Below are 13,313 nucleotides of genomic sequence, written 5' to 3' on the forward strand. Positions count from 1 at the left end.
CGAAGATAGTCGATGAATTTTTGATTTTTTTTCTGCATTTGATAGCCACAGATCTTACCTCTCCAAAATGCCCTTGACCAAGTTCCTACGACTTACCGTTCAAAAGTTATAAATTTTTTCACTGAAATGTTAAGAAAAAAAATTTCTTTTTGCTTAATTAATGAATCGCCTTCATCAATTTTTGCTCAAATAAAGACGAAAAACATTGAAATTTAACAAAAAAATTGTTTTCATAAATTTTTTTCTTAACATTTCAATGAAAAAATTTATAACTTTTTAACGGTAAGTCGTAGGAACTTGGTCAAGGGCATTTTGGAGAAGTAAGATCTGTGGCTATCAAATGCAGAAAAAAAAATCAAAAATTCATCGACTATCTTCGGAGACACACTGAGTTTTATAAAAAAAATGTCAAAAATGTCAACACAAATTCACTTTTTTATTTTATTTCTCGAAAACTACGCTACCGCCAGATAAGTGTAATACATTTTCTGAAAGGTCTCGGCAATACCTTTTCAACAAGCCCTAATCAAAAATAATCCGACGAGTATTTCCAAAGTTACGCTAATTTACATGACACCCGCTCGAAACCCAAACAAAATTTTTTCAAACGGCTGCCATTTCTCAGGGAAGCGATTTTCGGCAAAAACTCAAATGGATGTTTCGTCTTAGAATTGTCCAAGGAATACGCCCCTGAAGTTAAGCTACTCATCATTGGACCACCCTGTATATGTGTATACAATATTATATTTATTTAGAAAAGATAATTTAATCTGCGAATATGTAATGGAATCTATCAACTGAATCGACGGATGTATTTAGAAATAATAATTAATTGATTGATATATTTTTATAAAAACGCAGGAAAGTAACACAACTAATTCCATAATATTTTACAGGGATCCAACAAACTCAACGAAGCCTTGCTAAAGAAAATCAACGATGCAGGAAACGTCCATCTCGTTTCATCGAAAGTTAAGTGCACTAACTTCTTGCGATTCGTCGTCTGTTCTCGATTCAGCGAGAGCAAGGATATACAGTATTCATGGAAAGAGATCCAACTGAGAGCAAATGAGATTCTTGAAGACTACAATCGATTTTGAAGCAATGGCGCGCTCAGATAGCTCGCGGTTGCGGATTGTCAGCGCCTGCCAGTTGCAACCAGTTCTAGTTATAAGTATTTTCTTGCACCCAACAGGTATTGTGGGCTGATAATAAAATAAGCCAAAGTAGTGAATGATTAGGGACAGTCTTAGACAAAAAGATAAAAATAATTTTTCCAAAAAGTTTCAAACTACAAATGATTAAACAACGCTTCAAGAATGTGCGCGTTGCAATCACAAAGACGAAAGAAAAAATATAATATATTCTCTTCTGTCGATTAAAAAAATTTCTAAATTATCGAAATAGGAAGATGTCGTCAAGGCGATAGAAAATGTCGGATACAACTACGTCAACATAAATAATAAAGAGCATATAATAATCGAGGGAAATATATATATTATTTAAGATAATAAGAAAGATAAAGTTTATAACTATCGATATACGGGTGAAATGAAATATATGTATAGCTTTTCAAATCATTAATTAAAACAGGGAATTGATTGTCAACCCAACTGGCGAATTCCTCTATTTAATACTGTTGCGTATAGCCTAGGGTACTCGCACACACACGCATGCGATATACACAGATGTGTCAAGTCGTGCACGACAAGCGCAAACGAAAATGACCCATATACATATACACATAAATGTACATGCGATTGTAAGACTCAGAGAGACACGCTGATGGAGCAACAAAATCCGGACTAGAGCAACAAATTTGCACATAAATGGCACTAAAAAAAATTTTTTTTTTTAGTTCAATTTGCGATAGTAGGGGGGGGGTCCAGCTTTATAGGGGTAACATTGCGGATGTTCGATTGGAGTTAATTAATTCGTAGGTAACGTCGTAAAAACAACCAATGCGTTATTACGACCTACATAGATTTGATTAGTCATACATTACATTTAGATTTTCGGTGACGGTTTGTAATGAATAGTGTTGTTAGGTTTTTCGGTAAAAAAAAAAACATTTCGGTATTTTCTCGGTTCCTCGTTATGTAAAATATTTTACTTATCGTTTTGGTGGCTATAATGCCAATTGTTAAACGAACAGCTTATATGTAGATAAGTTTCTCCAATATTTTGTAGATATTTCCTTGGAAAACCACAATCCGGGTGGTCGAAAAGTCGGAATAAATTGTTAAATTAAACCACTTTAGCCAGTTTAACGTCGTCAAACAATTTTTCTTCCTGTTTTTAATCAATTACCAGCGACCATAATACTCTCCGTGGTTTTTAAATTATCTGTTATAAATAGTAATATTTTAATAATAGAATCAAAACAAAAATAGATTAACACAATTAATTAAAAAATACGATTGTAATATAAAAATATACAGATAGGTATTAAAAATAGTCGGAGTTAATTTATTAATAAATATTTTTCTCTAGTAAATATTCAAAGGAAGTAAGTAAGATGGTAGGTTAAACCTTACTACGAATATCGGCCATAATTTAGGTGCGTATACACAATTAGTTGAATGTTTTCGAAAGAGTGTTCATGAAGAATTTTTAAAGTCTGCAAGAACGACGGTACAACTGCTTTACTATTTAAACGATTTTTCGAAACTAAGATTACAAAACAGAAGTCACAAGAAATCGCTCTGACATCATAAAACGTAATCGTAAATCGGATAAAATTAGGCAAGACCACCTCTCGTTTCAACAGCGACAATCAGCTCGCGACAATTTCTGACAGCTCAGTGCACGTACGCTCGACATTCAATTACGATATGTGACGTATTTTGTACAACAGATATGGGCGGTAGTGTATAGCTTATCTTTATTTGAGTCACATGACAATGAACTGTGCTTCCTTGTTTCCTTAAATGTGAAAATGTAGTAATTTGAGTTTAAACTCGTCCTCGCACGTTCGAGCATTATCGTAGATTCTCGACTGGCGGTAGTGTGTATCATACGTTTTTGTCGTTAATATTGTACTGCGCGCTGTCCTGGCAATAGCATGAATTGTGTTCAGCAATCAATAAAGTGATTATCAAACTGATATGAGTTTTGTTCTTACTCATTAATCTGCACAAGACAGTAGAAATAAACACGTGTTACACGCTTAAATAGTATCTCTAGCTTGAGTTCATTACTTTAAAAAATTTCAAAATTTGCAACAATTATCAAGGTCCTCGCTTAAGGGACTGGTACAGACTCATCCTCTGGTACTACTACACAAGGTAAATTTATACGTACACAAATCAATTCCTAAGAGAGTACAAATTAGTAACCATAACTATTAATAAATTATTTATTTAATCGTCGGTTATATATTTTCCAATTCTTTTTCGTTGTTTGAACCTAAACACTTTTATTTTGTTACAGTTTCGATAGTTATTCTCCGGCATTTGTATACTGCAGACATATTTAACTTTGCGTCCGTTATTTTCTAACTTTAATAAGTGACTGGATCATTTATTAAAGTAACTGATTGGTTTTGATTTATTTTCAGTCCTTTATATTAGTTCATCCGCTCTGACAAACCATATATTTTATATATTTGTAAAAGATGGATCCAGAGAGCTTCAAGGACTGCGCAAAAGAGATGGCGGAATATATCGCAAACTACTTGGAAAATATTAGAGACAGGTAGATAACATGCCATAATCGAAAAATCGTTTAACGGTGAATTTACATTCAGTAATCATTTATACAATCATCTTGTACTTTTCATATAAATATATCTAGTATATAAAAATATCACAAATTCCCAGGCGAGTCTTGCCTACGGTGGAGCCAGGATACATGAGACCACTCTTGCCATCTGAAGCACCCCAAACCCCTGAACAATGGAAGGATATAATGGCCGATATCGAAAGAGTAATAATGCCAGGCGTACGTAATTTTTAACTACCACAATCGATCGTACATCACTGATCTAACCATGGGCGTATCCAGGGGGGCAGGGAGGTAGCTGCCCCCCCCCCCCCTAGACTCAATGGGATCCCCATTGAGATTACTAGGGCTGTGAAATATATGCATTTGCATATTTTTCCTGGTTAACTAAAACATGCAGTTTTAACAAACTGTATATGTTTTGAAACATTTGGAATCAATTTCAGCTATTTTTATTTTGCATATTTGTGCATATATGTGCATATTGTGCATTATAAATGCATATTTTTGCATAAGCGGATTGTAATTGCATATTTTTTTACATATCCGGCATATCGGCACTTGGCACGTCAAACCTTAATGTTTCTGAGCAGGCAAAAGAAAAAAAATCCCCGAAAAAGAGCTACGGGCTCTCTCCCATTCTTCCGTTTCCAAGACTGAGTTTGTGTTTGTTCAGTTGCTGCTTCACCACTTTTCGCGAACTTTTGGTCGCTTTTGCTTCTCTTGGAAATGTAGAAAGGTGTTTGTTCCACTGTAAATGTTCTCTTGGAATAGTTTAATATTGGATTCATGGAAATGTTACGACCTTTTGGACCAATAGGTCAGGAGTTCTTTTCTTTTTTAATGTTCGTTGTTAAATTTTTTATATTAACATTTTTTTAAAACGCGTTTTTCTTTTTTAATATTCGCCATGTGATGTTCCTCTTGCCACTGTTTCTCTGTTTACTTTTATTTGTGTTTATACTTATGTGTATATTGCGGTTTCCTTATTTTTTCTCATGGTAGTTTTCGCATATTTTCAGTTTTTAATTGCATATTTTACCAAATATATTTACATATGTATATATGTGCATATTTGTCTGTTTTTATTGCATATAAATCACAACCCTAGAGATTACGAATAACATAATTATTAGATTTGCCGAGGACTCCAGAAAATTAATTTTTATATAAATAAAAAGATTTTGTAGAAGTCCGTAGTTTAATTTATGCTGCATAATTCGCCTACGGATGAATCCTGTTCTGCCCCCCCCCCCCTTAGACAAACGTCTGGATACGCCCATGGATCTAACGAGAGTATACAATAATGACTGATTCACGCATCGAGAAACAGTAACACTACAATTAAAAATTAATGTATTTTATCATCGGTATTTCCGACTGTAAGCATGAAATAAATTTAGATAAAATTGGTTAGGTTACTCATTGGCAGAGTCCAAAATTCCATGCATACTTTCCCTCTATTCAATCATATCCCGCTATTCTAGCCGATATGTTAATTGGAGGAATTTCGTGCATTGGATTCTCGTGGGTAAGTGCAAAAGATGTGAATGTTTTTTTCATTTTCATTAATACAAGACCGGCATTCGTGTTTTGCGTTATAGCTATGAAGTCTATTAAAATCCCTTATTTCTATTGCAAAGGATGTAAAATCCATTTCTGCAATAGATAAAAGTCAAAATTAGCAACGACAACCAAATCTCATCATTAAAACTAAAATATATTAATTTTGAAAATTTGAAATTAACATAAAGGTAGAAAATATATCGAACACTAATATTAAAATATTAAAGATACACTATGTTCTTGGTCACTTTTTATACCAAATTTCTGCATGCTAGATGGCGAGTCCAGCTTGTACTGAACTAGAAATGATCACAGTAGATTGGCTGGGAAAAATGTTGGGCCTGCCCAAAGAATTTCTTTTCTGTAGCGGTGGAAAAGGCGGTGGCGTCATAGAAGCAAGTCACATTTTATTAGTAGCGATACATTAACAAAAGATATCTTAATACGTATGAACAGTCATTTCTGAGACTGTCCTTTTTGAAAAGCAAGATACTACTAAGCAAACCTAATTGTAAGTAGAAATTTCACTTATAGGGCAGTGCCAGCGAATCGACTTTGTTAGCGTTATTAGGAGCGAAGGCTAAAAAGATCAAGCAAGTTAAAGAACAGCATCCTGATTGGACGGAAAACGAGATTGTCGGTAAACTAGTCGCATATTGTTCTTGTGAGTATTACTGCGATTATTTTACTACAAATTTTGTCACGCAAAAATTTACAAGAGGTCTATAAGATCAAAACCAAAACGAAATTAATTGCTTGTTCAAATGTCTAGCCAAAAGCGAATTAATATTATATATATCTTTTTGTGTCATACGGATGATTGAAATATTAAAAATATTATAATATAATTGTAATTTAAGAACCGAGGGGGAAACCGCTGAGGGCATTGTGGTGTACAGATTTGCGGCATTACCGGGCATTTTTGGGGCATTTCGTCTTGCTGAGGTATTATAAAGATAAAATATGATAAAATAAGACACAATAAGATAAAATAAGATAAAACAAGATAAATAAGATAAAAGAAGATAATAAGATAAAGTAATGCCCACTGGGCATTAGTGGGCATTGGTGTAGAAGATTTTGGTCAGTGGTTTCCCCCTCGATAAGAACACAAAGAATATATTGCAAGAGAGAAAATTACCTCGGCTAGGATTCGAACTTGTACCTTCACAGAAATATAGATGTTAGCCGAAATTAATAAAATTTATACATTCGAACACATTAGAAACATTAAAGTGACTAATTGCATGTGCACAAAACCGAAAAAAGTATAAATCAATTAAGAATTATCCAATTATTGGTCAGAGCTCGTTCCTTGTAATCTAATAAACAGAAGTTACTTTAAAACTAAATATTATATACATATGTATATCGACAATGCGTAAATGAATATAATGAGGTGTTAAGCAAATCTCTGCTTCAAATCAATATTTCCAATTTCTTAAAAATCAAACAACTATAATAAATTAATCACAATACAATGAGGCGGCAAAATATTGTATTTTTAAGGCCAAGCACATGCTTCTGTTGAACGCGCTGGACTTATGGGAGGAATAAAGTTAAGACAGTTGGAAGTCGATGATAAGTACAAGCTGCGGGGCGATACATTTGCCGAAGCAATCAGAAATGATAAAGAAAACGGATTCATACCGTTTTACGTACGTCTAGTTTATCCGATATGTTTTTATCGATCACATACTCTCTTTCTTCCAACTTTTATTCCTTTAACCCTTTGCACTCCGAATTATATTTCACCTATTGGTTCGGACTTGAAAAAATGTCGAGTGTGACTCGACAAAGGAGCTCCTGAGATAAAAACTGATGTCGAGTCACACTCGACATAGGAGTGCAAAGGGTTAAAGGATCACTAGAATCGTAGAGAATTAATTATACCGTGTATAAACGTGAGATAATATAATGGGAATATTTTTATGTAATAACAAAATAAAATTTCCGGAAAATTCTCGGAAATACAACTTCTTGAAAATATTGTATATAACATTTTTAAAAATTTAATGGTACAATATATTAATTACAAGATCACGGAAATACGACGTCGCGCTTATTAATTCTTCTACATAAATAATTAACGTAAAGTTTACGTAACTATTAAAATGTAGTATTAATTAATATCAATGAGAAATTCATTTATTTAAAAAATTATTAGGTGATTTCTCATCGTAGGCTGTCGCTGCTTTGGGTACCACGAACACTTGCGCCTTTGATCGTCTCGATGAAATTGGCATTGTAGCGAATCGTGAAGACGTTTGGTTGCATGTGGATGCTGCTTATGCAGGTATAGATTGAGTTTCTTATCCTACGATAGATGTAATTACGATTTGCTCAATTTAACAAATAGAGCTAAAACAAATCCAATTGATTGCAGGAGCTGCTTTTATTTGTCCGGAATTCAGATATTTAATGAAAGGTATTGAAATGGTAGATTCTTTCAATTTTAGCCCTCATAAATGGATGTTAACTAGTTATGACTGCTCCGTCATGTGGCTTCAGGATCCGACATATTTGATAAACGCTTTCAATGTTGATCCTTTGTATCTGAAGCACGATATGCAGGGTGCTGCACCGGATTATAGGGTAACTATTACAAATCTACTAGGATCTGCTTTTAATTGATAACGTTCAATATACATTACATAATTACGCTTTCAATGTTGATTCTGAGTTTCTGCAGCATGAGATGCAGGGTTTAGCGATATATTGCAGGGTAATTATTGTTGATGCAGTTCAATTTGCGTTATCTAATTAATAAAATAAATTTAGAAAACAAGTGCTAAATACTGTCGTTAAATTTTCTGATTGAGTGTATTTGATTAAAGCATTGGCAGATTCCACTTGGACGTAGATTCCGATCTCTGAAACTTTGGTTCGTACTGAGGCTGTATGGGGTTGAAAATCTTCAAAAGTTCATCAGATCGCACGTCGCTCAGGCACACGAATTCGAAGCATTAGTTCTTTCCGATCCTCGATTCCAAATCATAGGCGAAGTTGTCATGGGATTGGTTTGTTTCCGATTGAAGGTAAGTCGATTGTGTGTGTCAGAAATTGTTTGTATCTATAATCGAGTAGCGCGATACAGATGCGCCACCCGTCGGCGTCTTATTAGCAGGGCTTACTGGAATTTTTCGTTTAGTAGTAGTAACATTAACTCTCTTGTAACTGAAACTCGGTTACTTAATGTGTCGGGTACAATGAAAGTTTTCTCCCGTTCTGAACATATACCCGATTATTCTATACATTACATTCATATTTTCTCAAATATATTTGCAAAAAAATTCTTTCTTAACAACTGCTATATAGATGTGTATATACAATATTATATTTATTTATAAAAGATAATTTAATTTGCGAATATGTAATGGAATCTATCAACTAAATCGACGGATGTATTTAGAAATAATAATTAATTGATTGATATATTTTTATAAAAACGCAGGAAAGTAACACAACTAATTCCATAATATTTTACAGGGATCCAACAAACTCAACGAAGCCTTGCTAAAGAAAATCAACGATGCAGGAAACGTCCATCTCGTTTCATCGAAAGTTAAGTGCACTAACTTCTTGCGATTCGTCGTCTGTTCTCGATTCAGCGAGAGCAAGGATATACAGTATTCATGGAAAGAGATCCAATTGAGAGCAAATGAGATACTTGCAGTCTACAATCGATTTTGAAGCAATGGCGCGCTCAGATAGCTCGCGGTTGCGGATTGTCTGCGCTTGCCAGTTGCAACAAGTTCTAGTTTTAAGTATTTTCTTGCACCCAACAGGTATTAAAGGCCGATAATAAAATAAGCCAAAGTAGTGAATGATGATTAGGGACAGTCTTAAATAGTCGTTAAAAATTGTTGCAAGCGACAATCAGCTTGCGACAATTTTTAACGACAGCTCAGTGTACGTACGCTCGACATTCAATTACGATATGTGACGTATTTTGTTGAACAGACCTGGGCGGTAGTGTATAGTTTATCTTTATTTGAGCTACATAACAATGAGCTATGCTTCCTTGTTTCCTTAAATTTCAAAATGTAGTAATTAGAGTTTCCACTCGTCCTCGCACGTTCGAGCATTATCGTAGATTCTCGACTGGCGGTAGTGTGTATCATACGTTTTTGACGGTAATATTGTACTGCGCGCTGTCCTGGCAATAGCATGAATTGTGTTCAGCAATCAATAAAGTGATTATCAAACCGATATGAGTTTTGTTCTTACTCATTAATCTGGATAAGCCAGTAGAAATAAACGGGTGTTACACGCTTAAATAGTATCTCTCGCTTGAGTTCTTTACTTTAAAAAAACTTCAAAATTTGCAACAATTATCAAGGCCCTCGCTTAAGGGACTGGTATAGACTCATCCTCTGGTACTACTACACAAGGTAAATTTATACGTACACAAATCAATTCCTAAGATAGTACAAATTAGTAACTATAACTATTAATAAATTATTGATTTAATCGTCGGTTACATATTTTCCTATCCTTTTTCGTTGTTTTGACCTAAACACTTTCATTTTGTTACAGTTTCGATAGTCATTCTCCGGCATTTGTATACTGCAGACATATTTTAACTTTGTGTCCGTTATTTTCTAACTTTTATAAATGGTTGGATCATTTATTAAAGTAACTGATTGGTTTTGATTTATTTTCAGTCTTTTATATTAGTTCATCCGCTCTGACAAACCGTATATTTTATATATTTGTAAAAGATGGATCCAGAGAGCTTCAAGGACTGCGCAAAAGAGATGGCGGAATATATCGCAAACTACTTGGAAAATATTAGAGACAGGTAGATAATAAGGACTGGTGTTTTCCTTCAAAGTTCGACCTTCGAACTTTCGAATCTTCAAAGTTAACTTCGAAGCTTTCATTACGGAAAAATTTATTCGTGCAAGTGGCGAATTTATTCACAGAAGATTAAAAATATTGCAAATAAAAAGTATTAATAAATAATAATACTAGGCTCGTAGCAGGTTAATAAATTTAAATTCAAATGGGCCAATTAGATTCAGGACGAATGTTGGTTTTAAAAGGTTTTTAATAGTTAATAAGCTATAATATTAGTCTTAACATTTAAAACAGTAACGAATCTAACGATATGTACAATATGTTATAGTACCTACTTCAAAATTATAATTTTGAAGTAATCACCTATTTTTCAACATACATAAATAAGTACTCTTTATTTACAATACTTTTAGTGTTTTTTAGATAAATTCGCCACTCGCACGAATAAATTTTTCGAAGCTTCAAATCTTCGAAGTTATCAAACGTAACAGCTCTAGTAAATAACATGCCATAATAAAAAAAATCGCTTAACGGTGAATTGCCATTCAGTAATAATCTATTTAATTCTTTTGTACCTTTAATATAAATATATCTAGTATATAAAAATATCCCAAATTCCCAGGAGAGTCTTGCCTACGGTGAAGCCGGGATACCTGCGACCACTCTTGCCATCCGAAGCACCCCGAACCCCTGAACAATGGAAGGATGTAATGGCCGATATCGACAGAGTAATAATGCCAGGCGTAAGTAATTAACTACCTCAATCGATTGTAAATCACTGATCTAACAAGAGTATGCAATAATGACTTATTCACACATCGCAAAACAACAACACTAGAATTATCGGTCTTTCTGACTGTAGGCAAGAAATAAATTAAGATAAAATTGTTTAGGTTACTCATTGGCACAGTCCAAAATTCCATGCATACTTTGCTTGTGCTCAATCGTATCCCTCGATTCTAGCCGATATGTTAAGCGGAGGTATTGCGTGTATTGGATTCACGTGGGTAAGTGCATAAAAGATGTGAATGTTTTATTCATTTCCATTAACCCGTTGCACTCCTATGTCGAGTGTGACTCGACATCAGTTTTTATCTCAGCAGCTCCTTTGTTGAGTCTCACTCGACATTTTTTTCAAGTCCAAACCAATAGATAAAATATAACTCGGAGTGCAAAGGGTTAATACAAGACCCGCATTCATGTTTTGCGTTATAACTATGAAGTCTATTAAAATCCCTCATTTCTATTTCGAAGGATATAAAATCCATTTCTGCAATAGATAAAAGTCAAAATTAGCAACGACAACCAAATCTCATCATTAAAACTAAAATATATTAACTTTGAAAATTTTAAATTAACATAAAGTTAGAAAATATATCGAAAACTGATATTAAAATATTAAAGACACATCTACGATCCTCTTGGTCACTTTTCATACCAAATTTCTGCAGATCGCGAGTCCAGCTTGCACTGAACTAGAAATGATCGTAGTAGATTGGCTGGGAAAAATGTTGGGCCTGCCCAAAGAATTTATTTTCTGCAGCGGTGGGAAAGGCGGTGGTGTCATACAAGTAAGTCACATTTTATTAATAGCAATACATTAATAAAAGATATCTGAATATGTAGGGAATAGTTATTTCTGAGACTGGCATGAGACTGGCAACCTAAGTAAAATTTTCCTTTATAGGGCAGTGCTAGCGAATCGACTTTGTTAGCGTTATTTGGTGCCAAGGCTAAAAAGATGAAACAAGTTAAAGAACAACATCCTGATTGGACGGACAGTGAGATTGTCGGTAAACTAGTCGCATATTCTTCTTGTGAGTATTACTGCGATTATTTTACTGCAGAATCTGTCACGCACAAATTTACAGGAGGTCTGTAAGATCAAAACAAAAACGAAATTCATAGCTCGTTCAAGTGCCTAGCCAAAAGCAAATTTATACACAGGGTGTCTCATTTTACTATAAATGATCCACGCAAATATCTCTTCGGGGAAAATGAACAAAGAATATATTGCAATAGAAAAAAATGACCTCGGCCAGGATTCGAATATGGACCTTCACAGAAATATAGATATTAGTCCAAGTTAATAAAATTTATACATTAGAACACATCAGACACATTAAAGTATAAATTAATAAAGAATTATTCACTTATTGGTCCGAGCTCGTTCTTTGTAACATACTAACGTTGTGTGAGTTTTTGTATATTTATTCCGAGCTTAATAAACTGAGCAGAGTTTTGTCGGACTTAAAACACAGCCCCATAATGTGTCGAAATAGGAAGATCACCTTCCTAAATCGATAACAATTTCATTTTTTAAAATAAAATTTATAGTATTAAATATTAAATATTAAAGATTAGTTTCTTCAAATTGCCAGTATAATACTAAAATTCCAAATTTTATTCGACCACAGCTTTTTCGCAATAAATTTTCTGCATTGACGATGAATTAACAATTGTAGCCAGCTGTGGTCGAATAAAATTTGGAATTTTATTAAATATCAACCTTGCACAAATTAATATTATGTAGAATAAAGAAAATGTATGCTTCAAATCAATATTGCCAATTTTTAAAAATCAAACAAGTATAATGAATGAATCACAATAAAATGACGCGACTAAATACTGTACTTTTTAAGGCCAAGCAAATACTTCGGTTGAACGCGCTGGACTTATGGGAGGAATAAAGTTAAGACAGTTGGAAGTCGATGATAAGTACAAGCTGCGCGGCGATACATTAGCCGAAGCAATAAGAAAGGACAAAGAAGAAGGACTCATACCGTTTTACGTACGACTAGTTTATCCGATATGTCTTTATCGATTAAACACTATAGTTCTTCGAACTTTTATTCCTTGAAAAGATCACTAGAATCGGAGAGAATTAATTATACCGTTCGTTGAATCTCTGAAAATATTATGGAATTAGTTGTGCTATTTTCTTACGTTTCTATAAAAATATACTGTATATTTTTCAATAATCAATTAATTATTATTTCTAAATACATTCGTCTATTAATCTGAAAGATCCCGTTACCTATTTGCAAATAATATTGTATAATATTAATGTAAAAACGTGAGATAATAAAAATAATAGGTAATTATGCATAAAAGCGACTTCCTCTCCGATTTGTTTTATTTTTAAATATGTTGTTGGGGATGTCTTCCCGAGTCATTTCATATATATATATATATATGTATATATGTATAAGGGGCGGACT

The 13,313-nt window shown here is 33.7% G+C and overlaps 3 protein-coding genes across 15 annotated transcripts in view; all 3 read left to right on the forward strand.

Annotated features, from left to right (window-relative positions):
- The window catches only part of LOC105557375 (aromatic-L-amino-acid decarboxylase-like), a 9,201-nt gene extending 6,943 nt beyond the window's left edge, over positions 1-2,258 (forward strand). For all 7 annotated transcript variants that reach the window (XM_012004600.1, XM_012004599.1, XM_012004603.1 and 4 more), the window contains one exon: positions 897-2,258. In XM_012004600.1, the coding sequence (XP_011859990.1) occupies positions 897-1,100 (204 nt within the window). In that variant the 3' untranslated portion in view covers positions 1,101-2,258. The remainder of the gene's footprint in view (positions 1-896) is intronic.
- Positions 2,259-2,735: 477 nt separating this feature from the next.
- On the forward strand, positions 2,736-9,499 carry LOC105557374 (aromatic-L-amino-acid decarboxylase-like). Of its 3 annotated transcripts, XM_012004595.1 has the most exons (12): positions 2,746-3,287; positions 3,433-3,484; positions 3,560-3,696; positions 3,822-3,942; positions 5,141-5,254; positions 5,565-5,684; positions 5,824-5,953; positions 6,799-6,947; positions 7,474-7,585; positions 7,676-7,884; positions 8,127-8,327; positions 8,779-9,499. In XM_012004595.1, exons 3-12 carry the CDS (start codon positions 3,617-3,619, stop codon positions 8,980-8,982), a joined length of 1,440 nt encoding a protein of 479 aa, XP_011859985.1. In that variant the 5' UTR covers positions 2,746-3,287; positions 3,433-3,484; positions 3,560-3,616; the 3' UTR covers positions 8,983-9,499. The 3 variants fall into 3 exon arrangements, with proteins under 3 accessions (XP_011859987.1, XP_011859985.1, XP_011859986.1); XM_012004597.1 differs by lacking the exon at positions 5,141-5,254 and having other exon boundaries at positions 2,736-3,287; XM_012004596.1 differs by lacking the exon at positions 3,433-3,484.
- Positions 9,500-9,576: 77 nt separating this feature from the next.
- Positions 9,577-13,313, forward strand: part of LOC105557373 (aromatic-L-amino-acid decarboxylase-like) — a 6,633-nt gene continuing 2,896 nt past the window's right edge. For 2 of the 5 annotated variants that reach the window (XR_001008595.1, XM_012004590.1), the window contains exons 1-8: positions 9,577-9,683; positions 9,829-9,927; positions 10,014-10,093; positions 10,715-10,835; positions 10,986-11,099; positions 11,544-11,663; positions 11,780-11,909; positions 12,735-12,883. Coding sequence is in view for 4 of the 5 variants with exons in the window: in XM_012004590.1 (XP_011859980.1) it covers positions 9,907-9,927; positions 10,014-10,093; positions 10,715-10,835; positions 10,986-11,099; positions 11,544-11,663; positions 11,780-11,909; positions 12,735-12,883 (735 nt within the window). In the remaining variant the exon portion in view is untranslated. Of the gene's footprint in view, positions 9,684-9,828; positions 9,928-9,956; positions 10,094-10,714; positions 10,836-10,985; positions 11,100-11,543; positions 11,664-11,779; positions 11,910-12,734; positions 12,884-13,313 lie in introns of all 5 variants that reach the window. The other 3 variants (XM_012004591.1, XM_012004593.1, XM_012004594.1) reach the window with 3 other exon arrangements.

Source organism: Vollenhovia emeryi, unplaced genomic scaffold (genome assembly GCF_000949405.1).
Source record: "Vollenhovia emeryi isolate VEMERY1.0 unplaced genomic scaffold, V.emery_V1.0 DF939502.1, whole genome shotgun sequence".
Lineage (NCBI taxonomy): Eukaryota > Metazoa > Arthropoda > Insecta > Hymenoptera > Formicidae > Vollenhovia > Vollenhovia emeryi.

What these genes read in the sequence shown, in the direction of transcription:
- LOC105557374 (XM_012004595.1), top strand. Translation starts at nt 3,617, where the DNA reads ATGGATCCAGAGAGCTTCAAGGACTGCGCAAAAGAGATGGCGGAATAT. An exon ending in AAAGAGTAATAATGCCAGGC is followed by an intron (nt 3,943 to 5,140) that starts GTACGTAATTTT and finishes AAAATTGGTTAG; the next exon opens with GTTACTCATTGGCAGAGTCC. An exon ending in TGGTTTGTTTCCGATTGAAG is followed by an intron (nt 8,328 to 8,778) that starts GTAAGTCGATTG and finishes AATATTTTACAG; the next exon opens with GGATCCAACAAACTCAACGA.